Consider the following 26,310-nt stretch of genomic DNA (forward strand, 5'->3'; position numbering starts at 1 on the left):
GGCACGCACGCACTAGGAGAACCTACAGATCTGCTGTTATTACAGTAACAGCTAAAAATACCAGATTGCAAAGACATTTCAGGGAGCAAAATGCACAACAGCTCTGAATTCCTAATAAGCCACACCCACACATGTTTCTTCCATGAAAAATGCACAAGTGGTGATACAGTTTGGTCTGTAAGCTCACATCAGATCCAACTGCACATGCACAGCGACCCTTGCAGAGGTGTCCATGCAACAGTGCCAAGTTGCAGGACAAGTTTCCTCTAGTGCAGAGCTGTAAACAGCACAGCTGAGGCCATGCAATTGGTTTATGGCACTGAGTCACAGTGCCCCTCCTGTAAGGGGGCGTGGCAGAAGAGGCTTCAATTCCCTCTCCATGACTCATCTCACAGAATGGGATGTGGAGTTTGTAAAGGAGGAGTTCCTAGCGCACTGTCCGGAAAACACCAGGCGAACACTGGGAACACCATCCGTCTGTCCTCAGAACGACATCGTCCGTCTGTCCCAAACAGAGTGGCTTTGGACAACAGATCTAAAAGCGCTTCACGTTTCCACTCGAGTATCGAGGTTACAGGAGATTCTGTACAACTGAAACTTTTAAGTCGTGATCTACTTTACTATTATTGCTTCTGAACCACCTCAACAAATTATACATGAATCTGAAAACAAAGAAACAAACACTGAATAAAAATGAGCTTGCATGAAACCAACTAATGTATATACCAGAAATATTACTTTTTCATATCACCATTTCTGAAAATATTATCTGAAATGCTTAAGAATACTTTAAAAGAATTAAAAACTACCTACTTTGCAAAGATAAGAAACATTTCCCTATATAACATGCACCATAGGATGATGAACACAGCGTTGCTCCAGCACTGTCAAAACAGAACCCCAGCACATAATGTGTTTAGTTTGATTCCCAAATTGGAGGCCTGTGTTTCATCGACAGAGATCTGGTAGAGTTCAGCCAGACTTCAGAACAATCCAAATACGAAAACTTCTTTTCTGAAAAATTGATCAAGAATGACCTAAAAAACTTAAAATTGTTGGACTGCTAACGTATGACAACATTCAGTCTTCAGATGAGTGTGACTTATTTGTGCTGATTTTGGAGGAGGTTTTGAAAACAAAAACAACAACAACAACAACACACACACCCAAAAAACAATAAAATGGAAATTGTCAGAACACACACACACACACACACACACACACACACACACACACACGCCAGAAATCACCAAGGTGGCTGTACAGAAGGACACCCAGTGCTTTGATCACACATCTACTGAATTTCACAGATTGTAAAATATATAAATATACAAAAACTCATTCAGCAAAAGAAAGCTCTTGGAAAGAAATCCTAGAACTGACCAGTTAGCACGATACAACTAAAAGAAACAAACCCAAAGCCTGTAACCCTGTAGTTATTCCGTTTCAGCATTTTAGAGCAAACAAGGCTATTCTTTTATCCACTAGACTCATCAATATTTGTCTGCCTTGACTGTGTCATGGGGCATTGGAGCAGCCAGAAAGGGACGCGTTACAGAAGCTGACCTGCCTTCTGCAGGTTCTTCTAGGACTCCCTGTGTTCTGACACTACTTCCAAACATCTCAGGGACACGCCCTTCTTTCTCCTCCTGATCCTGCATTGGGGGAGTCAATCTCCTACAAGCGGGCTACTATTAGTCTGTAGATCAACCTTCTGCGCAGGCTTTACCGAGCACCTCAACTCTGCGGACTGTCTGTATGTAACAGGGAGGGAACAGGGTGTAAAACAACCTCTCTTTTCATTACGATCCCAAACACGAGACCTACACAAACTCGTAGTGTAGTTTAAGCCAAGAAATCAAAGCCATCTTCCACTGGCTCCCAGCTCAGTTTGTCCTGTTGCTTCTACATGGTTCATAAAGAGCCTGTTTGCCTGATGAGTGGAATAAGGTGTGTCAAACTGAACAGACAGATCTCTGTGCACTGGGCCTCCAGGACAGATTTAGAGACTAAACGTGGAAAATGTTTTCAGCACAATTTCATTGGAATCGAGCTTCATACAGTCAAACCACCAAATTGCAGAAGCTAAAGTGGAAAACCCCCAAGATAACCCCCCCCCCCACTCGCCAGAATCTACCAGGGGAAAAACACTTTTTAAAAATATTCCCCCATGATCCTTTGCTGCAACAAACATGTCAACTCCCACATGTGCATGTCAACTCCCCAGATCAGCTACAGTAGAGTTACGATATGAGAGAGTACGCTGGAGGGTCACCTGTAAAACTAGACGTACTCATTCCTAACTAGACAAAGTGTGTACCTTCGTGTGTATGTGTGGACTGAAAGAAGAAACCAAAGCAAAGCAGCATCATGACACCCGTATCACTGCAAAAAGAAAAAAAGAGAAGAAAAAGATCAGATATACAAGTGCAGGTTTCTTCAATCCAGTCATACCTTCTCAAAGCAAGTAGGAAAAATAAAATTGCCTTCCTGGTTTTCTGGCCAGGAGCTGTTAAGCACCCTGGTTTTGATTAATCGTGCCACAGGATCCCCTCAGTCTCGGCTTATGTTCAGAGGGAAACGTCAAGGGGGAGGGTATTATAGGTGAGGTCATTCACAACGACGCCTTCTGATTGCCTCCATATGTGGGGTAAAGCTAAGAGGGAACACAAAAGTACTGCTGACTGTACCACCACTCGTGCAACATCACAGTTTCCGAAGCCCAGTGACGGAGTTGTCTGGCACACCAAACAGACACACCAAACAGACACACCCCGCTCAGTACCTCCAGAGCGCATTAGTTTAAGACTTAAATGCTGCAGACACTCGTGACACACAGGATGGGAACAGGAAGACCTTGTTCTTAAAGCCCCAAGCTCATCTTCTGAGGAGGGACTGGAACATCCTGACAGCAAGACCTTTCAAGGATCACACCTCACGGAGCTGAAGTTTTAGGAACAGAGAGGACAAAGCATGGGCTGTTTGTGTTTATTATAGCTCTGTGATTTCATGAAGAAAACGAAATGTTTACATTAAAGTGAGGATGACGAGGCCATTCCCCTGCTGCTAAAATTAACTTCTCCAGCTCTTCTCGGCCAGTCAGGGTCGGCACGGAGGGAAAAGGATAAAAAGTGGCCTTCTCTGTCAAAACTTTGACAAAACTCAGCATTGTGTGGCTAAGTAAGCAGCCTTACACAGTCACACGCTCGCCCAACGTCAAAACTTGCATTAGGATAGAAACATCTACAACCTTCATCCATCCTCTCCTACGCCATCTTTGAAATGCTTGAAGTTTGACGTTTTCCCTTCATCCTTTCCGCTCACAGCGTTCTTTCTGCTCAGAGCCCGTTTAAAATCTAAACAGATCACAGTCTTAATCTTTTGCTTGGTCTGCACTGCCCAGGCACGGTAAACGAACCCTGCACAGTGCATACATCAGTGCCACCTGTAAACCAAAACAGATGAAGCCATTTTTTGGCGCTGGGTCTGAAACAAACATCAGTGCAGTCTCGGTATGGCGCAGAGACATTCCACAGCACAGTGCCTGCAGACCTTTTAAAGGCACGCAGGGTCTGCGTCCCCCCGGAGGACGTGACTGGCCCCCTCCACAACAGCCAACGTGTCACGACCTTCTGTTAATCTGATCGCTCGGTTATTGCAGGGTTTCCTCTTGCAGGAAAACAAATGGGAAAGGCCAAATTGGCCATGAATGCCTCTCATTACAGAAACACAACACCACCAGAGCAGATGAGCAGGGGACGCATGCGTGTGCAGACACGCAGGCAGGGTTAACCAAGTCTGGGGCTTAGCAGGCACCTGGGCCTTGGTGGAGAGAAGAACCGCACTGTGACACACTTACAGAAAGGAGCCGGGTAAATTTACTGCTGGACCTGCACTAGAAACACAGTGGGCTAATGCCAGGGGTCAGGGGTCATGGGTCATACCAGGGGTCACGCCAGGGCTGCTGTCTGGCAGCTGGTTCGTCTGGTCATTTTCATAAAGGTAACATTCATATCAGAGAGGTTCTCGTAGCTATAAAGGCAAAGCACTGGCCAACCCAGCCGGCCAATAAGGGCCTGGCACGCCTGTAGCTTCACTTAGCAATGCGTCACCAGACCAGCCTTGGTAACAAGACTGTCCCCCTAAAACACAAACATGAATTATCAAACAGCAGAGAACAGGAGGAGGAGGAGAAGAAGTTGTGAACAAGAGAGGAAGAAAGAGGGAGAAGAGAGAGAGAGAGAGAGAGAAAGTGAGAACTGAAAGCTGAATTACTGAGTGTTGGAGAGAGAAGAAAAATGCGAGGAGAAGTGAATGTATTTTCAGAAGTGATAACACAGTCACTCGTTTGTTACTCATGTGTGAGGCTGGTTTCATGGTGACACAACCTCAGCCACAAGAGCCGGCTCTGTTGACAAGGTTGTGGTTGCCTTTAGGTTAACTCTGCCCTCTAAGTACTGGGGACAGACTGAGCTGCGTCATGTTTGATAGCATTACAGCACACTTTAGTTGCGCAAACACTTCCTGCGATGAACCCACATTCAGTCCAAGCACAGTTCTAAAGGCTTGGCTTGGACTTACAGCGACACCAGAGCTTGTCATTGTCCCTTCCAAGCACACGCACCATACTCGGCATACGCTGGCACGTGTCAAAGACAAATTCATTATTTAGGTTTTTCCCCACATCTGTTATTACTGTAGCTCCATTATCTGATTTAGCACAGGGGTCATGGTTAACCCCTTAATGGTCAGGAGTGTGTTTAAACATCCATTCTCTTCCCTGATCCTTCCTGTTCCATGCGTTTCTTTTCCAGTTATTCCTACCGTATTCTCCAGCTCTTTTCTTTCCTCTTTCCCAAGGACGGTTTTCCTCTTTTCCACTCCCCTGCTTTCATGCCTTTATTTTTTGTAACCAGCAGGGTGGCGGTGTTGAGCTATGCCGCCTACCTAGTGCAAGACATCTATCAACTGGTAGACGTCTAAAACTGATTTATTAAAAAGTGCTGAGTATGACGGTGATGATTTGATGATTCTCTTCAGACAGTCTAACCCAAAACCCTGATTTAAGACCAGTCTAACCATAACCCGAACTTAAGTCAATCATTTGAATCCACAGGTCTCTTTTTTTTTTAAATAATTACACACCTGTTGTGTGTGAACACAAACCATCATCAGACGTGCATGTGAGTGTAAGGCAGTCTTCCTGTGTGACTTCACTTACGCTCTGCTGATCTGTCAGCCTTTGAAGAAACAGGGCAATGAAAGAATTAAGACGTGGCCCCTTCATCTGTTGCTGGAACCTTGTTCCCTGCAGCTCTGCGCCTCTTAAGGAGTGCAGACAGAGTTTGGCTCGGCTCATTATCAGCTCACATTTCTTCTCTCTTCTTCTCCCATGAGCTCGCTGGGTCTCTAATGCCACTCTAATGAAAGATTGTGCTGTTTGCTGGCAGACTCAGTCGTGTGATTGCAGGCTGTGCTTTCCCAAACTCAATCACGGCGAATATCTCCGGTGCTGCCAGCCAAGCAGAGACATCACTCACGCTGCAGTGAGACCCAGTGAGAGAGACACACAGGTATAGCAAAAAGAACAAACACCTGTTTGTGGTTGTAAACCATCCTCTTATGGCACAAGACAGCAGACGCCAGGCACCAGGCCCCATGCACCAGACACCACAGTGCAACTTCACTCATTAGACCCCAGTTAACAAAGGCAGACAGTAACTGAGCTCATCTTCTTACCATAACATGAACCAAAATAAACACCAGCAAGATATACAGAAAATACAAGACTGTCTGCTTCTTTTTAATCAGTGATGAGCAAAACCAGACATTATGACACTAGCAACAGCAAGGATACCTGACCAGATCAAAAGGTTGTGTGACATGGAGCACTAAACAGAAGGTGAAACAGAAAGTAACAGAAGCACATCCTCTGTGACATTCTTATTCACAGGGGATATGTATATATATGTGTCTGTGTGTGTGTCTATGTGTGTCCGTGTGTGTCCATCTCACTCCTTACTGTCCCATTTCCGTCTGAATCAAGGACTCGGCAACCCAACACATCCTCCCTGAACCAAAGTGCAGGAAAGGTGGAGTGGCTACATCTCCCTCTGGCTACTGTTCAACCCTCCGCCCATAAACCGCCCCAGTCTCAGAGCCCCCCTACAGCCAAGTGAAGTCCCTGGGAACTGCACGGCGGAGGCGTGTTCCTAACAACACTGGAATTAGAAAGGCAAGAAATAAATACTGGTAACATCGATAATGATAGTCTGCTAGTAACAGATTTCTCTATCAGTCAGTTACTATAAAGCCAACAGTGTCATTAGAGACAGAGACAGTGATACACTTGTGGAACGTGGTACATGACGGAAGTTACGCAAAGTATAAAGATACTGTACACTGAAGCAAGACTAACTAGGGAAGACTCCAACCCTAACTTCTAACCCTAACCCTATATGCTAATCCTAACCCAATACCCTAACCATATACTCCAATCCGAACCCTAACCTCAAACCCTAACCCTACACGCCAACCCAAATCCTAACCCTAACCTCTAACCCTAAACACTGACCCTAACCCCAACATATACATTACTCCTAATCCTAACCCTATATGCCAACCATAATCCTAACCCTAACCTCTAACCTCCTCAAACACATAAAACACACTTCATAATACTCTGATACTATTAAAGAAAATGAGTTAACAGAAATTCAATATTTACATCTAACAAAAATCAATAAATGTTACTGTTAAAAACTGTTTACACTACACAAATTAACACCAAGATGAGTTTTGATCTGAATATTAATTAAAACCCAAAACCTGAGATGAGTTTGAACCCCATAACTACTGACCAGCCTTGCTGTTCGACCATAAAATACAGAGCACAGCAACCACGATGTGTTTGTGGCATACATTAGCAGGAGTTTTAGCATATGGTAATATGTTAATATGTTAATTCACCTAACTCACACAGTCTAATACTCACAGGAAGCTTGAAAGGACTAAATCACAAACGCCACACGACTTCTGAATCCCTCACCCATCCTCCTGTTATACTTTTATTTTACAAAGATCATTTTAGCAAACCCAAGACACAAGTTCACCAATTGTGATTTGAATGCGCCATCTCCTGAACATGAGGAACATTCAACATGGTAAAATGGACTTTGAGTAACGTTAAAGCAAACAGCACACGCAGACAATCCAGCAATGAGCCCTTTGATAACATGGCCTTCTCGGCGACCCACCCTCTGTTTAAGTTTGCTATGCCGATGTTAATGTGGTGTCCAAACTACATTACGGCCAACTGTAAACAGAGCAGGACCAAACTTGTCACTGTGTCCAGTGGGTCATACAGGACGAAACATGGCAGCATCTACTGCAGAAGCACATAACTTTATTTGTCTTTTATGGTCACATCATGTGATAGACAGTAGCATATGTGCCCTTGACACACATAAGATATAGAACAGCCACATTTCCATAAATAAGGGCCCCAAAACACTGAGAACAGGAAAATCAAGCCAACTGAGTACAAATGGAGGGCTAACGTAGACATACTGGCAGGCATCAGGACACCACACTCCGGTCTGTTAGTTTTTGGAATGTTTAGTACATTTTAAGACCATCTTTAGAAATTCCAAAGTCGCATAACATAGTCTTGGCATGCAGGAAGTCTCAAGGTGAAACAGAGGTTAAAGCCAAAGATTAATCAGGAAGACCGATACCACAGCACAGTCTTCTCGCTCACCACCGTTTCTCTTATAGGTTCATATTTTTGTCCAAGCCACCAAAGGGAGGATATAAAAGAGATGAGAAATATACTTTCTGTGGAAAGGTATGAGGAATTCCAAAGAGAAGTTGACTTGTGTAATCAGATGAGTTTAAAACACAAAGATCCCTCCTCTATCACCACAGCCTTGACTTTAGATGGCCTGTCACCAGCAACGTGCATATGACACTGCAGACAGGAGCTCGCGACACATCCGCTCCAAACTGCTTTTACAGCAAGTTTGTTTTTTTCCTCACACCAGCAAAGTGTTTAATCTTGTCTACACTACACCGCACAAGCAGATGTTCAATAAAGATTTGACAGTTTCTATAATGTGTGTCTGCCTCTGCAAACCCGAGGAATGTGGCATTAGTCTTAGTATCTTGGTGTCAAATTAAACCTTTATGTTGCATTTAGCATGTTCACCTTTGAGTCCATAGCTTTGCATGAGCACCTTACTAACTGAACATGCTCATGGGCTCTGCCCACCATCACGGCAAATGAACAACACTCAACTAAATGAACAACAGCACTGCCCAGTGAACAACCTTCGCATCTTTATATAACTTTAGAATGTTAGAACTTTAGAAAGTTCCAACTATTGTGGTTTTCACTAAGTTACAGGTGAGGAGTTTAGCTGAGACAGACACGTCCAGGGACCTGGTGGTTAAACCTTAGTTTAAATGTCCCTGAATGTGCGGACCAACCCCGCTGGCCTGATACTGGTTTATCTGGGACAGACATGTCCAGGGCTCCTAGCGCTGACTCTGTTAAGCTCTCTAGTCCTTTCCAACAGGTCACACACATGTTGCCAACATGAATGAATTAGTTCCTCGTTGCCACTTACGTTTCGTCGCGTTGATGAGGTTCTTGCCGTCCTTGTAGAGCTCTTTGATGAAGCGGTTGGTCTTGTCCAGCTCGGCTTCGTGGGCACGGATTTTCTCCCTAAAGCTGGGGCTGTCCAGGTAGCACTCGCTGAACTCCAAAGGGTACAGACCCATTTCTGAACGCCTTTACTCACCACCGACGGACTCGTTCACCTTCCAGACCAGGACTGACCCGTCTGCATGAGCCTCTGAATGCTGCTGGCTTATTCTGGACCCCAGCAGGGAGTAAACCGGTCCCAGTCACAGCCCAAACGAGACCAGCAATAAACAACGTGTTGAGTTCAGCCTAAGCGCTCTCGTTACCACATCCAAAAACTTTATAGGAAATAAATAAATAAATAAAAGGCGCGGGGACAGCCGAAGGTCCACGTCGTCCAAACACGGGGACAGCCTGCCCTAGACGCGCTGGAGTCCCTCCTAAAGTCCTGAACGTCACGACGTGTCGCTCCTCTCTGCGGAACCTTGTTTCGGTCGTTTGTTTCCGTAAACGTTTACGTGACGCACAGTGGGTCATTATGGTAGCGAAACAGCGGTTAGCTACAGTGTGGGTGCATAACATTTGGCCAGCGGTGAATTAACTAATCGTCCTTCTGAGGACACGATCCGCTGGCAGGCAAACGTCTGTCAGATATGGGAGTTAAATGTCTGCTGTGAACAGCAACTTAACAGGACACTGTAGGTGAGCCAAAGCTAAAGCTAGCTGTGTGTGAGTGTGTCCGTTAGTTACAGGGCGAAGAACTGTGGCGTGATGTTTAACGGTGAAGTAAATGTGTGTCGTGTGCTTTAAATTCGAGGTTTTAATGCTGCCTGGTCCAGTGCTACAAAAGTAGTGGCGCGAGTCCTGCAAAATGCCCAACTCGGCCGCGAGGGCGAAGAGCGCGAGGCGCGCCCGGAGAGGCCCGAGGGAGGATCCCGCCAGAAACGAGCTGGTCTCGAGGTCTCTGCAGAGCGCGCAGCAGTGCCTCCTCCACCGCGACTACGGCACCGCCTACGTGCACTACCTGCTCGTGCTGCACCTGGCGCCGCTCCTGAAGCACGTGGCCGCTGTAAGACGCACGGCTGTCGCCTCTCTGTTTCTCACGCGTATCCGTGTTTGGGTGTCATTATTTTACACCAGCAGAAACCTGCGATTAGAGTGGGTGGTGCACGCATGCGGAGCTTAAGGGTGGCACGTGTTGCTTGGTTTGACAGGACTCCTTCAGGTTCACGCTGTTCAAGTGGGCCTCTGAGCTGGACTCCCTTGGGCGCATTCAGGACCTCTTTAACTGCTACGAACAAGCCCTCGAGTTGTTTCCGGACGATGAGGTGATAGTCAACAGCATGGGCGAGCACCTCTTCAGGTATTGTTTATTCCATATTCACGGTGGAGTGCATGAATCTCGCTTGCCTGTCTTTTGTAAATTCATCCTTCAGGTTCCTCACTGTTCCAGTTTGTCTGCAGCAGAGTTGTAAGTGTATTTTTCCTCGATCCTATTTCAGGATGGGATTCCGGGACGAGGCCGCAGCGCAGTTCCACAGAGCCCTCAAACTACGGCCGGACTTCCCGGAGGCTAGGGAGAACTTCTACCGCGTGTCCAACTGGCTGGTGGAGCGCTGGCATTTCCTCATGCTCAACGATCGTGGACGCAACCGCAAATACCAGCTGGCCATCCAGCGGGCAGTGCGGGAGGGCTGTAGCACCGTGCTGGACATCGGAACTGGCACAGGCATCCTCGGGTGGGCGGGTGGTCACTGATACACGGGCCCTCAGGGAGAGAGTAAATATGAAAATGTATTTGGTGTTTTACTTCATCGTTTGTGTGTGTTAGGATGTGTGCACAGAAGACTGGGGCCAGTGAGGTCTTTGCCTGCGAGCTGTCTAAGACCATGTACGAACTGGCACGTGAGGTGGTCTCGGCCAATGGTATGGCGGATAGCATCAAGATTCTACACAAGAAATCGCTGGACATGGAAGTTCCCAAAGATATTCCGACCAGGTATCATGGCGACCCTTCGTTCTCAGTGCAGAAGTCACATAAAATGTATCATGAAATATGTTGAGTGAATCTCTATGTTGTAGAAGTTGTTTGCTGTATGGTATGTATGTTTGTTTATTTGTGTAAGGGTGTCGCTGGTAGTGACAGAAACCGTGGACGCGGGGCTGCTCGGAGAGAGCATTGTGGAGAGTTTGATCCATGCCTGGAGGCACCTGCTTCTGCCTCCACCTGTACGTACCTCCACATGCAGTGCTGGTAACGTGGGCACGTTCAGATCCAGTACAGCTTGTAGGTGCTGAATAAACAGGGTTCGGGTTGGTGCTCTGGGCTCGAGCACAACTCGGTTGTTTTGTTCTTCTGATCTTGTTTGTATTTAGGACACACGGTCCTTTTATATAAAGTCATTCATCATCTGTGACAGGACACATCCTGTGCTCACTGCGGCTTCGCTGACAGATTGCTGCTAATATTTTGTACTTGTATTGGCACCATCTCTCCTGAATATATATTTTATTTTTTATATTTTTTTTATTGATTTAAAAAAAATAAAATAAATTTAAGCTCATTTGGGACAACATTGATTTGAACAACCCTTGAAATATTTAAATTTAAACCAACACAGCCATCTAGTGTTTACATGTGGTAATGACCATAGGAAACGGGCCAAGCCTAAATTGTGGCATTTGCATTAAAAAAAAAAAAGCTGATATTATTAGTGTATTTATTTAAAGTAATGAAGCTGTGTGTGTTTCTCGCAGACGGGTCGAGTCATACCTGCCAGTGCCACTGTGTTCACCATGGCTGTCGAATGCCAAGACATTCGCCGACATCACAGGTCAGAGATCATGGGTCACTTCTGATCATTTGTGAGCCGCATAACTTTGCATTTAAACTCACCTGTAAATAGATCTGCTCCAGTGTAAACAGTTCTACTCTTCCCGTCTTATCCGTGTTAAACAGAGGCTCTGAGCTATATTCCCAGCAGTACTGTGTGTGTGTGTGTGTGTGTGTGTGTGTGTGTGTGTGTGTGTGTTTATGCGCGCGCACATAGACTGTGTGTGTCTGCAGTGGGGGGGCTGGACCTGACCGCAGCAGGGGAGATCCGTAGTCCTGTGAACAGTTCTGCAGCGGTAGGAGAGGTTTCGGAGCCGTACACCACAGAGAGGTTGAGCCGTGCCCGGGGGGGCTTCACTGCCCTCACGCCACCCTGCAGGCTGCTGGATCTCAACTTCAATAACCTGCAGGTCTTCCCACCGTTGCCTGGCACACAGGAAATCTAGGCCCCGTTTCCCAAGAGTATCATAGTGTAAAAAAATGGTAGCGAGGGAGTTCAGGGTGATTCTCGATTTACCAGCTGACAGTGATCTTTGGGGAAACGCAGCTCTGATCACTTCTGTGTAGTTACACAAACACATGTAGTGTGCAGTCTGATTACTCATCAGCTCTATGAAATGATTGGGCTAAACCTCCATGTGCATCATATGCGTTGTCATGCAATGTTTACATTATATCATACGTTAAAGTAGAATTTTGAAATGTTGACTAACTGTTGCTAGAAGCCCCTGTGGTGTTGGTCAGTGTGGTGGGTGAAACACAGCTAATACCACCAGTGCTAGCGTTTGGTTCGTAGATGTTACCCAGCTCACAGGAGGCTTTTCTGCACCAAAAGGAGCTGCCTTGCACCAGAATTAGTTTCCCTTGAAGCTACAGCGCCATCTATTGGTCAGAAACTCCGCTGGGTGTCTTGTACATCGACAACCCCAGTGATGGGCCCTGTAGCTCTGGTCCTAATGTGAAGAGCGCCGTGTTCTGCAGGAGCTGGAAGGTCTGTGCTCCAGGGAGACGAGCCAGCTGCGTGTGCAGGTGCTGGAGGAGGGCGTGCTGGACGCGCTGGCTGTGTGGTTCCAGCTGCACCTGGACCAAGACAACAGCATCTCCACTGGCCCACACGAGGACACCTGCTGGGAGCAAGCCATCTACCCCGTGCAGAGCCCACGCCGTAAGACCGCCTGTCCAAACCAGCAGCAGGGAGCCGGTCCCTGCAAAGACAGTTGAAGTGTGCTTACCAAAAACAAAACAATCTCTAGTCTTTAGATTTAATCACATGTAGCTATACTGTATTAAAATACTTACGCACCAGCACAAATACAGTCCTGTTTGCCCAAGAGACATGTATTCGGTCAGCGGTGCTCTGTTATGACAACAGCACAGCTGTGACGCTGATGAGATCTTCCTGCAGTGTTGAGTCTAATTGTCCAGGGCAGAATCTGGGGAGCAGCCCCTCCCCCATATCCTGTTTCCTCGACAACCGTCCACCAGCCCTGAAGCCTCTCTTTAGTGCTCATGAATATGCATGCTGTCCAGCTCAGTTAGAAGCCAAACAATTGAATCAGTCAAGCACCTGTCATGCAGGATGTCACGCACCTTGCTGGGTCAGCCTGGGTCAGCCTGTGTCTCCCCTCCCCTTCTATATCATCATTTAGAGATTAGGAGCCCTTTTAAAAGTCTTTTCACAAGCTGTGTTTTTAGTCTCCAGATTAAAGCCAAACACACTTTTAAAGCCCCACTCATCTTATTTATTCATGACCTGGCAGACATCACCACCCTGATAAGTGTTTGTTTTGCACTGTAATAGCTGACATGCTCTTTGTGTCTCCATCTCCAGACTTCAGGGTGCAGCGTAACGATGAAATTCTGGTGGATGTCTCGTGCCAAGATGCTTACCTGAGACTCTGCTGCGTTGCCGTGGTGAGAGACGGCCAGACATTCCGTCTTGACAGGGTGGAAAGAAGCGTGTCGGTGGCGTGTGCCCAGAGCGCTGAGGTGGAACTGTGCAGTGCGCTGGCCAGCCTGCACACTAGCCCGGACACGCCACTCCGCCCCTTCACGCTGGAGAGTTCGGAAATTGCCCTGCTCAACAACGTCTCGTATCATAGCAACTTCCGGCTAGCTCTGGACTCACTCCTCACCTCTCTCAGGTCGGCTCGGGGGTCACAGGGGTCAGAGGTTGCAAGCGGACGTTCCCCGGAGCCGTTCTACGTGCTGGATGTGTCAGAGGGCTTCTCTGTGCTCTCTCTGATGGCGGCCCAAGCGGGGTCGGACTCCACCAGCTCCTGCTCGGTGCGTGCCTACAGCTCAGTGGAAAAGGAGCAGCACCAGGTTCTCCTTCGGCTTCTGGCCCGGGCCAATGGGGTGGATGAGAGTGTGCTGGAGTTCTGGCTCACGCACGTGGAGGATGACTCTGCGGTGTTCCAACGACCCACCTCTGAGAAGCTCTGGAGCGCCATCGTGCTAGACTGCATCGAGCCGTGCGGCCTGACCAGGCAGGGCATGATGGAGAAGGCCACCTTGGCCAGGTAAACCCGGCGCACCAATCGGGCGCCACCTCGGCCAGGTAAACCCGGCGCACCAATCGGGCGCCACCTCGGCCAGGTAAACACGGCGCATCAGACTTGCTTAGTGGAGCCTTATAGTAGTTTGGCTACAGCATATAACCTGAGACAGTGAAAGATTTAGTGTTTGCTTAGTTTTTAGTTTAGATTTAGTTTTTAACTATTGATTTTTGTAACATGTTCCTTCCTTGGATGGATGGATGGACCTTCCTGCACTGTAGTGTCCGCCTCTAACCACCGGTAACTACACTGTGCTGGAACCAATCCGGTCTGAGCACTGAGGCTGACATCACACACTTCTGCTGTTGTATAGGTGTCTCTTGGAGGATGGTGGGCGCATTTTCCCAGAGCGCATTGCGGTTCACGGGTTGCTGGTGGAATCGGACATGTTGCTGCAGGAGAGTGCTGTGCAGGGCGTAGAACCCACGCTGGGATTCAACATCGCACCCTTCATCAACCAGTTCACGGTAAGCACCCATCAGCCTTGCTCATGTCGTACGCTGGACGGGGAGGATAAGGATCCGTAAGAAAAAACACAAGCATATATAAGTGATTCACAGACATTTGTGTGTCGTCCAGGCAGAAAGATCATCTCTAAAACCTGTATAAGATGCAAGTCAAGCCAGGTCAGGTTGAAAACTTGACTAGGTACTAGTGAGAATGGCAAAATAACTTATGTATTTCCACCTAAATGTGTCCCTAGGTACCTGTCCATGTGTTTTTGGACCTGAGCACCCTGGAGTGCAGACACCTCAGTGAGCCTGTGCAGCTGTTTGTCCTCGACCTCATGAACAACAGCGCCAACTACACCAGCACAAACGTCAGGGTAAGATGCCCCATGCCGACTACACCAGCACAAACACCAGGGTAAGACGCCCCACGCAAACTACACAGCTGGGTATTCTGATGTTCAGCTGGCACGACCGGGTATTCCGGACGTTCCAGTAGTATAGTGGTTAAACACATGCCCTTACTGTGGAATTCCCCTCCATGTGTGCTGAACTAAATCACAGTGAACTGTTAGTGTGGGCATTTTGGGGTTCATTTACTCTAAACTCAAATAACCTGTACATTACCATAACACCGCGGCTGTAATTATGGACTGACGGTCCGTTACCAAATCCATTTATAGTCTTAGTTAGAAAAGCGTGAAGGTTCCCGATCTCTCGCTAATTTTCTCTTATGGTGGTTTGTCTGGGCACCTTGCAGCCTGTGTTAGTCATTCACAGAGGGGCTTTGACTTCTGCTTCTGTGCAGGTACAGGTCAGTGCCTCTGGCAGAGTGACTGCTGTCCCCTTCTGGTACCAGATCTACCTGGATACAGATGTTAGCGTCAGCACCTTCTGTGAGGACTCGCACTGGAAACAAGCGGCTGTGGTCCTGCAGCATCCACTGTCGGTCCGCGCTGGGGACTGGGTCCGGCTCAGTGTTCGGCTTCATAAGAGCAGTATGTCTATTTCAGCCCTTAAAGAGACAGGAGGGTCCCCAGCTGACACCACCGTCACGGAGGGGCCCGTGATCAGTACCGCGTAAAGGGGCGTGAGGCCCGTTGCCATGGCACCTCCATATTCATTGTGTTTAACTTTTTTTTTTTTTTTAAATTCTCCATTAATATACAACAAATCCATTTAAATGTGTTGTTTATAATGGACTGTGTACATTCAGATCATTAAACAGGCAAGCCATGACCAATTATACTCCCCTTCTCATTTTATTGGTTTGACAGCCAGAGATCTCAATCAGGTCTCAGTGACTGTTACCAGACTGCAGTACCATGAAATGGCTGCTTGTGTAGTAGGTCCCATATAAGGAATAACATCTGGAGTCAATAAACGCATCAGCTGGAGCTGGAATGTGCAAATGAACCACACAGCTGATGTTGGGTATTAGGATGGACTACTGTCCTGCATCAAGCATCAGGACAAAACACACGAGTTAACGTCCTTAACATGGGTGTGTGCTTTACATGACATTACAGTAACATTCTAGAAGAGGGAGAGAAGACCTCAGTATATTTCTAGTGTAGTGATGATCTGAACACCAAATGACCGATCTGGGAACACAAAACAAGGGCAAGTTAAACAGTTGGATCATCTCAAAGGGACATCACATGAATCAACATGAAAATTGACCTCTTCAGCTCATGAACTGAGTTGTATAACTTTTAAACAGTAAATAACTCCACAGTCCAACGCTGACTGAAGTACAGCCCTCAATTAACCATGTTAGGAAGGAATACAGAAAAAAAAAAAGCAAAAACTGCAAAACTTTGGAACATCCCTTCAGAAGATAAAACATACACGTGATAGTGTCAGAAAACTTTATTTTGAGGCTACAGTTGAAAAAGCACTTTTGCTAAGTCTTAGACTTCCTCCCATCTGCTCAGTGTCATGGTGCTGAGGTCACACAGCCCGTTCATGCTGAGGCAGTTTTAAGAGCTACACAAAGCGAGGTTGCGGGCAGGGTCACTCTGCATGTGTACCCAGCACACACTCATCACATCAGCACTGCCTCCATCAGCAGATGAAGTGTGATCATAACTAATGTCCAGAGAGAGTTGAGTGACTTACTGGGCCAAACAAGACTTTAAAAAAAATCGTGAAGAGAAGAAACTTGAAATTCTTCCCGCGGTGGTCCGTAAAGCACAATCGCTAGGTTACAAGTTAAATGATAATGATAAGCTGTATGGTTCCTGCTCAGATCGTAACAAAACAGACATCTGGGTCCCACATGTGCCTAAATGCCACCTTTATCCAAAACCTGCAAAACATTGTTAACCACAAGTCACGTGTGAACATTAGTTACCGGGGCTGACGGTACTCGGTCGTAGGAAATAGCAGATGACGCTTGTCCTCTCAGCGCATGTTACCTGCATTGGCAGTCTGGCTAAGTGATGGCAGCGTAATCTGTGCTGGGAGGGTTTTTGGGGTCGCTGGACAGCACGCTGGCTACATCATCTGCGTCGCCCTTCCATGGTGTGGAGCACATGTCTGCACAAGGAGTGGGCGTGTGGCCCATGCCCTGATAGAGGCCTGGGGGAGACGTGGGCAAGTCATCGGGGGTGGGGTCCTGGGCGTCACCTGACAGCAAGCCGGTGTTCTCGTCCTGCTCCGCCTCCCCCCTGACATAGGCCTTCCTGGGCCGGCCCATAACCGTTCTCCCTGAGAGAGCGACGATACTGTCAGAATCACAAAATCTAACTAAAGCACATTAGTTCAGGAGAAAGTCCGTTTAGGCAAACGGTGTGTGACTGATCTCAGAGCTGCTGCACACGGATGCGGACTCACCGACATTGCGTACTTGCTCGGAGATGTCAGCCCGGATGTCGGAGACGTCCCACATGGCCAGGAAAGAGTCGAAGCAGGAGCCTTCCTCTGCCTGCTGGATGTAAGGCTTGTAGGTGAAGGTGAAGTGGTGGGCAATGGCTGCCAGGAACATCTCCACACAGATGATGAAGTCCTGCAAGAGCACGCGTCCCCATGGGGAAGATTACAGACCGGAACGCACATCCCCCCCGGGAAAGATTACACACCGGAACGCACATCCCCCCCCCCGGGAAAGATTACACACCGGAACGCACATCCCCCCCCCCCCCACCCGGGAAAGATTACACACCGGAACGCACATCCCCCCCCCCCGGGAAAGATTACACACCGGAACGCACATCCCCCCCCCCGGGAAAGATTACACACCGGAACGCACACCCCCCCCCCCCCCCCCCCGGGAAAGATTACACACCGGAACGCAAATCCCCCCCCCCCCGGGAAAGATTACAGACCGGAACGCACATCCCCCCCCCCCCGGGAAAGATTACAGACCGGAACGCACATCCCCCCCCCCCCCCCCGGTAAAGATTACACACCGGAACGCACATCCCCCCCCCCCCCCCCGGGAAAGATTACACACCGGAACGCACATCCCCCCCCCCCCCCCCCCCCCCGGGAAAGATTACACACCGGAACGCACATCCCCCCCCCCCCCCCCCCCCCCCGGGAAAGATTACACACCGGAACGCACATCCCTCTGGAGAAGATTACAGATTGTGCCTGCACTGCTGTTACGCACTGGCCCACTGAAAGACTCAGACACAGCAGAGAAAGTCACACACCTGCAGACCAGTAGCTACTGCCTCTACACTGTCCCAGTCCCAGGTGTGAGAGTCTGAAATCACTCCAACCTTCACCAACAGGGCGATGAACACAGCCTGCCTGTGGGATGGTAGAAAACTGGACTCACCAGCTTACACCAGTCACGCTGTCTACACACGTATGCTCAGACTGAGAGGTGAGTGATATCAGCAGTGTACGTGGCAGTCCAGTGAGGAATGAGAGGCGTGTGATATATCAGGAGTGTACGTGGTGGTCCAGGACACTACAGAGGTTTTCCAGGTTTGAGGAGCATAATCACTTTGTCTTACCAAAAGGACACAAACACCACGAGTTTGACACAGAGGAACTTCCCCACAGGTTTGATGGGACTCAGCTCTTCCCTCAACGCCTTGTAGAACAACACCAGGCAGTACATGGCAAACTGAGGAGAAGAAACGTGAAGTGTACAACCACACACACACACAAACACACATGTGGTACTTAAACTACAGGCAGACTACAACCACACGCTGACCAGTGTGTTATTAGCTAGTTACTGTTAGAGCAGTTAAAGATCAGCTTTGCAAAACTTTCATGGTCACTGCATAGATCTCTGGAAAGTTACTGGACAGCTACACGATATGACTGCTGGAGAGCACAAGGTTGTAGATGAATGTGGTCTCAGGTCCAGACGTCTTTAAGGTTTGTGCAGACATGGATCTGGTTTCGCTGTTTCCTGTTACCATTAGTAAACCTAGATTATGTTCATCCTTCATTAAGAAGGTAAATACTGGAACTAAAGCACCATCACAAAGAGAAGGACGAATAGGAAAGAAACGCTCGTTAAAACAACCTTCTGACTTTAGTCTGATTGTGTTCTCAACACTGACTTTCTGTTCTCACATGAGGATGTGTATTAATACCACAAAGCACTTCTGTAAGCAAGTCTGGACAAGGGCCACATCCTCCAAGTGTAAAATGCAAGTCAGTTTTGGTGAACATGAGTGTGTTTATATAACACCTCTTTCTGAATGTCTGTTACTGCTAAACGGCGGCTTGCTCGCAGATCACAGAACAGAAGGAGTGAAGACTGGCGCTAACCAGCTGGGAGAGATTGTTCACGATCACCAGGTACGTCCAGGCGTTTCCGGAGCTGAAGTTTCCTTCATCGTACACCCCACTAAGCTGACAAATTCTGATGGCACAAAAAAATCATGGACAAGATACATTATTGCCAGCAGGGCTGTAAACGGCACCAAATGAAGTATGACTGTGTTTGAAGGCACTTGGGTTTGCTGTAAAAATAAAACCTGAAAGGTTCTAGTGAAACATCAGAAACTGGTAAGTGAAGGTGAGACTCACAGGGCAATGACAGTGGTGACAGGCCTCACTACGGTATACTGCAGAACGCCCAACTTACACCTCAGTAAGAGCACCCTACAAGCAGAAAGAACACACACGTACTCTGACATTAACTACAGCAGTACAGGAGCTACGGATGTGCTCACAAAGTGATCACGAGTTTTAGTGGTGAAGTCCAGCTGAGCGTGTGAATGAGAATCAGGTTTCTGTAGATGCGTGCTGCACGGATCCAGCGAGGAACACAACGGCAGACACAGACAGTTGCTGTTCCAGAGCTACGCTGGGATCCACTCCAGAACTACTCTGCTTGGTCAGGTACAGACACACACACTGAGTGTGACCATTACACATGGAGCTACTGCGCCAACAGCAGTCCAAACATTCCCCGCTGATGGAGAAACACACAGCCAGGCTGATCCTGGATCTCTCCCCCTGCTCCTACGCGTCACTCTGCTGTAGGCGTCTCAGTTCTACAACCACCGTACCAGTGATCTGAGGATGAGTGCAGCTTGAGTAATGTCCCACACTGGTGGAGCTCAGAAATACAAGTTGGACAACAGAACTAAAATCCTACTTAACATATTAAATCCTGATTATCTACTGGACTGGTCGCTGGTGGCTGTTTCCGTGGTGATGAGGCCTAGTCTTGGTCTTCAAGATGATGTCAATGTAGATTCAGTTTAGTTTGGACTTCAGACTAATAAAGGTCTTGAAAGGTCAGAGCTTATGATTCTGAAGGAGTATTAACGTTCATGTCCCTGTGGGTGAGGTGAGATGTGGAGTGAGACGGGAGAGAGGGTAAGAATGGGAGTGAAACTGAGTGTACGGAGGGTGAGACAAGAAGTGGGACGGGGAGTGAGGCGGGGGTGATGTGGTTGCTCACTCTCCCATGGGCCACGGTGGACAGCAGCAGAGGGGAGGCAGGTGTGTCTGCTGCTCCTGGACCTCCAGCATGAGCACCAGACTGGGGTACTGCTTCCCCAGGTAGTTCAGCAGAAATATCATGAAGTTGTAGATGACGTAGGCCTCGTAGCACTCGCGACACGTGTCCACGTAGATGGCGATGCTGGGATACTTCAGCGCGATCCACTGCAAGCCAGACACAGGAAGATGCAGAGCCACAGTTACCAGTGCCCAAACACCACCGGGCAGTTTTACATGCTTCGTTTAGTAGTAACGAAGAACAAAGAGAAATAACAACAAAAAAGCATGTGTACTGACAGACAGGAAGACTGAAAGAGCCTCGATCCAGGAGGTCTGACTGAAGGCGGTGTTAACTGGAGTCATGTGACTAGCGACCTTAGGGGTCTGTGCCGTAAACAACAGCGCCGACATGCAAGCAAGAACTTAAAGGAAACCCAGCTTACTAGTGAACTGGAACGTCATAATGCTGCTCTACAGCATCTCAGATCATACAGTGATACTCACACTATCCAAACTATATATAGGAACCATCCATAATATCCTACAAGAGGGAGACGGAGAGGTGAGGTGAGTAGCAGATCTTCAACAGCAGAGCAAATCAAACCTGTCAAAGGGGAGGTGTCGCGCAGCCTCCTACCTGATGATGGGTTTCTGGAGCTCGGGCTGCGTGTAGTGTACGAGGTGCTGGAGAATGCCCCACAGAGATATGGGGACGGTCATGAACACGAAGATGCCTGCGATGAACCACGCCTTGTTGTGCGTGCCGACCTGTGGAGCCAAGGCGCGTTAGTGTTGCGCGTGCCCAGCGGCCTGCAGGGCGCGCGCAGCAGAAGGACTGACCTCTGACTTCTGCAGCTCCCACACGCAGAGCGGAAGGACTACGAGCAGCAGCAGGATGTACAGCAGCACCACGAGCGGCCGGATCCACCGCCGCCACGTGCCGCACGTGCAGGGCATCCTCTGCTCAGTTCTTCACGACGCAGGAAAGCGCGCGCCCAGCGGCATTAAAATACCTGTCGAAACAATGTTGCGCAATGCTGTTCCTAAACGTCAAAGTTAAAGAGTCAAAGTTAAAGTAGCAAAGCTGCGCGCGCGCTGATTCACTGTAAACAGACGTGTGCCGCCTCACGTGGCCGGTTCGGTACGCCAGAGCTCCGTTACCCAGTAACCGGTTTAACGCTCATTTCTGCCCTTCAGTGTGTGCCTGCGATCACGTGTACCGACAATCCAAAATCACCACCGTACGCGCGCAATTAGAACTTCACTGAGCGCATCGACCTTTAGCCGCAGACAACTTTGTCCAGCACTCACGAACTTCCTGTTATTCACGTCAACACGCCAAACACCTTCGAGCACCCCGAAGGACGTGGCGCGCCACCTACTGGCCTGGAGGAGACGGAGAGCGCACCTGTGTAGGAGACGCGGAGCAGAGTGACGCTTACAGCTCCAATAATAACTAACTAACAGCCCCAGAATTACACACAGCTCAGACAGGGGCTATGCGGAACACTGGGCAAGAATAAAAATCACTAACAGTTACAGCAAATCGCCATAAGATGACAGTGTTGTCTTACAAATAGGCTCAGCGGGCGTTGGCGATTAATTTCAGCGCATTCTCTTTCCTTAGACGTTTTAGGAATAAAACTGTTATCGTGCTGTATTAAATTACTGCCTTTCGATCTTATAGAGCCCTGTCCAAAATAATGCTGTGCAAATAACACGAAGAAGGAAAAATAACAAGTTCTTCAAAAGTTCAAACTGACATTCGACATCAAGTAGCCTAAATTATTTTTCAGCAACAGCCGTGTCAGATATTTTATACACAATTTACAGGAAGATTTTGCAAAACCCCAGTGCTGTTTAAAATACTGGAGACACAATAATTCTTGTTGAGTGCTTACATGTTCTACACAGAACTGGGAATTAAACAAACGCCTCTATCTGAGATTTCCAAAGCGTCAGATCAGGAAAATGGCCCATTTCCCAGTGTTCTGTTTCATTACAAAATGTACATCAACTGATCATTAAGATATACTCACCATGAATTCTAATCCTTAAGATATATTAAGTAAGTTAAGCAAAATCATATCTATCTATCTATCTATCTATCTATCTATCTATCTATCTATCTATCTATCTATCTATCACCAAATTAAGATTTTTTTAAAGTCATAAACTTCTGAATGAATCTATTTAATAGTTTTCAGTTGTTCGCACAGATTACTCACTTTTTAACAAATCCCCATCTATATTTGAATGAATCCTATAAAAGCGGAAAGCTGATGAAGCCATCATTATTATTATTAGTCCTGATAATAGGCAACACTTTCCTTCCTATTCCAGCAGAAACCGACAGGCTGAAGCAGGTGACGGTTTTCAGCGAAGAGCACAGATCACCTTTCAGAGATGTTCTAAACGCTACTTAATCATGTCTTCATACGCATCTTGTAGTTCTGAAGTACGCGTGTGTTTTCCGTGCTATGTAAAGATGACCAGTGTTTATGCAAAATCCTTTCTGTGCATATTTCAGTGTTTATTTTAAGATCACTGGGGTGTTAGCTGATGGGTTGTGTCAGGTGTGTTTTTAGCAGGTAAACCGCTAATAATTGCAACACATGGTTAATCCAGAACCGGGATTATGAATTACCCCCATTGTGCCCCTCAATCGGTGTCCTGTACACACGTGCTGGGACTCGTTAGACAGAATACTTTATATTAACATGCAGCAATGCAGCTGTACAGTTTAAGGCCGCAGCGTTACATCTGATCCTGAACTTTAACCATATTACACCACCTGACATCGTTTTTGATTCTGTTTGTTTCAGTTGCCGCTCGGCGCTTTGGCAGCAGTTCTGACTACAACTCAGTTCCGCTAAAGAATATGAACGCAAACCAACCCGAACGAGCCCCGGCCAGAGGCTCGGTTCACGTGCAGAGAGGCTCGCGGCTGCGGTCGCCATGTCTTTCGACGCGCTGTCGGGTTCGCGCGCCTCATTTCTGGATGCAAAGAAGCAGAACTTTCTCTTTGTGTCCCCGCGCCGTTATCACACTGCCCCAAGTCTCACAAATCACTGGTTGTGCTGGGACAGATTGTTCATGAATATTGATTCTATATTTTTGGCTTTTATAAATTAGACATGGCTCTTGCCGCAGTCATGCGTGCGCCTCGCTGGATGGCTGCAAGCAATCGTTCTGAAAAATGGCACGCGAGACACTGCCGTGTTAGGGCAGGGACAGACAGACAGACACTCATACAAACAGACAGACACTCATACAGACAGACAGCAGCTCTGTCCGAGAACACCAGAGACGCGTAAACAGCACGTGCCTTGTGACGTCCCTACCTTAATATGGGCAGTGGTAGCTCAGTGCTGAAGGTACTTAACTAATCAGAGGGTTGCTGGTTCAAGCCTTGCCACTGTTGGGCCCCTGAGTAAGACCCTTAACGTTCAATTACTCAAGTTGTAATTGTAAGTCGCATTGGATGAAAGCGTCAGCTAAATGTAATCTCTCGTGAGGCCTATGGGGCAGTCTGTATTTTAAGACCACGTGAAAATAAGATTACTGATAATATACATTTATTACTGATAAAATAGGCGTAGGCTATTACTCCTATCTGTACTGGTACTAGTACAAACGAAGACACGGAGCAAATTAGCGATTTATAACGGGAACAGGTCTTAGTGGTTCCCTTAGTGGATCTGTACATAACGGATTTAAACCGGTTGCCTTTAAACGGCGAATTGTTTTAACTTTTAAAACGTCTTAACTGTTGGCAGTTGGGGCTGCAATAAATGTACGGTGTTAAATCTCATTTTACGACATGCATGTATTCAAAATTATTATAGAAGGTTTTCAAGACACATTTGGTACGTCACGAAAAGAAATAAAAGAAAAGCATAGAAAAATGACTAAAAATAAGTGATAAAGCAGCACTAGAGGGTGAGGCCTTATTCTTTCATCCCCAACATACTTATGATATTTTTCATGATTATTTTTGGCTGACTCTGTCTCCCTCTGCTACAGACATTCGCCCGCATATCTCATACTGTGGTGTTGTGCATATGTACTCATGTAGTTCCACTGTATACAGTCTATATGGATAAATGTCACTTGACTCCTGCCAGATGACAGGAAGAACTGGGAAGCAAAGCCCATGCGTGTCCCCTTTCTGTGTGGAAAGTGGCCGGACCAGGTTGGAACATAATGGCTTTGCTTTGGACTGACGCGGTGTGAAGGACTTTGGTCCTTAGTGCTGCAGTTGGCTCCTCTCTGGAAATCATAAACATTCCCACAGAATTCCTCAGCGCAAAATCCATCGTCCCTTTTCCCAAAAGTCTTTTCATTTCTCTTCGGAGTTATTTCAAAAGGCTGCAAGTGAAAATATTTCCAGAAACTGACGTGAAGTCTATCGAGAATTGCAGTGGTACTTCTAAATGTCACTCCGTGGCGAGCCTGACAAAGACAGGACTTCAAACTGACAAAATGAAGAAATATTATGTGATTAAGTTCATGTTTTTCTTGGCTTGTTTTATAAAATTTAAACAGAAAATAATAATTCTGATTTGATTTGTAGCAGTTAGCATTTATAGTTCTAATCCTGAAGTTTCTGTTGTAAACTGACCCATCACTCACAGACAATGGTGATACATGTTTCTGTACAAAACAAAGCCAGAATGTATTATGGATGGTACAAATGGATTTATATTACATAATATTAATATTACATAGGCTTTTTACACTTTAAAAAATCTATCACACGATTGACATCCACATTTTTGCCAGGCCACAAACAGGCAAAATGTTGTCATGTTCACTTTTGCCCAGATTTACAGGCTTTCTTTAAGACACCTCTGCTGTCTGAGGAGGTGGAAGGACCCAGACTTCACCACCGTTTCAGAGCCATCCATGGCTGGAGCTTCTTTGAGAAGAAGTGAGCTCACGACGGCCCTCACTCACAATCCCAGCACCTCGGCTTTTCCTGGGGAGCATCTGAATGTTGTCTCCACAGTGGGATCAACAGCTTCAAGTGTTGACATTAAAAAGACAGCTTATCAGTAAGAGTGATCTACTGACACCTGGAACCTCAGTACTGCCATGCTGCAAAAACAGCACTGACAGTGTATTGCATATAATGTGTAAGGGAGCAGGAATAATACTAATATAATAATAATACTAATATAATAATAATACTAATATAATAATAATAATACTAATACTAATATTACTACTACTACTACCACTAATAATAATACTAATACTAATATTACTACTACTACTACTACTACTACTACTACTACTACTAATAATAATAATAATACTAATACTAATATTACTACTACTACTAATAATATAATAATAATACTAATATTACTACTACTACTACCACTAATAATAATACTAATACTAATATTACTACTACTACTACTACTACTAATACTAATATAATAATAATAATAATATTACTACTACTACTACTACTACTACTACTACTAATAATAATACTAATACTAATATTACTACTACTACTACTACTACTACTAATAATAATAATACTAATACTAACACTAATATTACTACTACTACTACTGCCACTACTACTACTACTACTAATAATAATAATACTAATACTAATATTACTACTACCACTACTACTACTAATAATACTAATACTAATATTACTACTACTACTACTACTACTATTACTACTACTAATACTAATATAATAATAATAATACTAATACTAATATTACTACTACTACTACAACTAATAATAATACTAATAATACTACTACTACTACTACTGCTACTACTACTACTAATAATAATAATATTACTACTACTATTAATACTACTACTACTACTAATATAATAATAATAATACTAATATTATTACTAATA

General features: G+C 46.5%; 3 protein-coding genes across 5 annotated transcripts in view; 1 reads left to right on the forward strand and 2 right to left on the reverse strand.

Moving 5' to 3' along the window:
• arhgap10 (Rho GTPase activating protein 10) overlaps positions 1 to 9,065 on the reverse strand; it is a 64,665-nt gene extending 55,600 nt beyond the window's left edge. For both annotated transcript variants that reach the window (XM_035531716.1, XM_035531715.1), the window contains exon 1: positions 8,628 to 9,065. In XM_035531716.1, the coding sequence (XP_035387609.1) occupies positions 8,628 to 8,781 (154 nt within the window). In that variant the 5' untranslated portion in view covers positions 8,782 to 9,065. The remainder of the gene's footprint in view (positions 1 to 8,627) is intronic.
• Positions 9,066 to 9,169: 104 nt separating this feature from the next.
• Positions 9,170 to 15,732, forward strand: prmt9 (protein arginine methyltransferase 9). The gene is made up of 13 exons (XM_027030227.2): positions 9,170 to 9,346; positions 9,462 to 9,713; positions 9,859 to 10,007; positions 10,147 to 10,383; positions 10,476 to 10,643; positions 10,771 to 10,873; positions 11,402 to 11,478; positions 11,695 to 11,887; positions 12,459 to 12,642; positions 13,309 to 13,999; positions 14,349 to 14,502; positions 14,739 to 14,861; positions 15,293 to 15,732. The coding sequence occupies exons 2-13, from the start codon at positions 9,516 to 9,518 to the stop codon at positions 15,566 to 15,568; spliced, it is 2,553 nt and encodes an 850-aa protein (XP_026886028.2). The 5' UTR covers positions 9,170 to 9,346; positions 9,462 to 9,515; the 3' UTR covers positions 15,569 to 15,732.
• A 609-nt stretch (positions 15,733 to 16,341) lies between these two features.
• Positions 16,342 to 21,743, reverse strand: tmem184c (transmembrane protein 184C). Of its 2 annotated transcripts, XM_027030229.2 has the most exons (10): positions 21,250 to 21,743; positions 21,047 to 21,177; positions 20,914 to 20,950; positions 20,369 to 20,574; positions 19,486 to 19,560; positions 19,225 to 19,318; positions 18,453 to 18,565; positions 18,144 to 18,243; positions 17,323 to 17,494; positions 16,342 to 17,196 (listed from the first exon to the last, which is right to left on the reverse strand). In XM_027030229.2, the coding sequence occupies exons 1-10, from the start codon at positions 21,364 to 21,366 to the stop codon at positions 16,922 to 16,924; spliced, it is 1,320 nt and encodes a 439-aa protein (XP_026886030.1). In that variant the 5' UTR covers positions 21,367 to 21,743; the 3' UTR covers positions 16,342 to 16,921. The 2 variants fall into 2 exon arrangements, with proteins under 2 accessions (XP_026886030.1, XP_026886031.1); XM_027030230.2 differs by lacking the exons at positions 20,914 to 20,950; positions 21,047 to 21,177.
• Positions 21,744 to 26,310: the final 4,567 nt, after the last annotated feature.

The sequence above is a fragment of the Electrophorus electricus genome, chromosome 11 (genome assembly GCF_013358815.1).
Source record: "Electrophorus electricus isolate fEleEle1 chromosome 11, fEleEle1.pri, whole genome shotgun sequence".
Lineage (NCBI taxonomy): Eukaryota > Metazoa > Chordata > Actinopteri > Gymnotiformes > Gymnotidae > Electrophorus > Electrophorus electricus.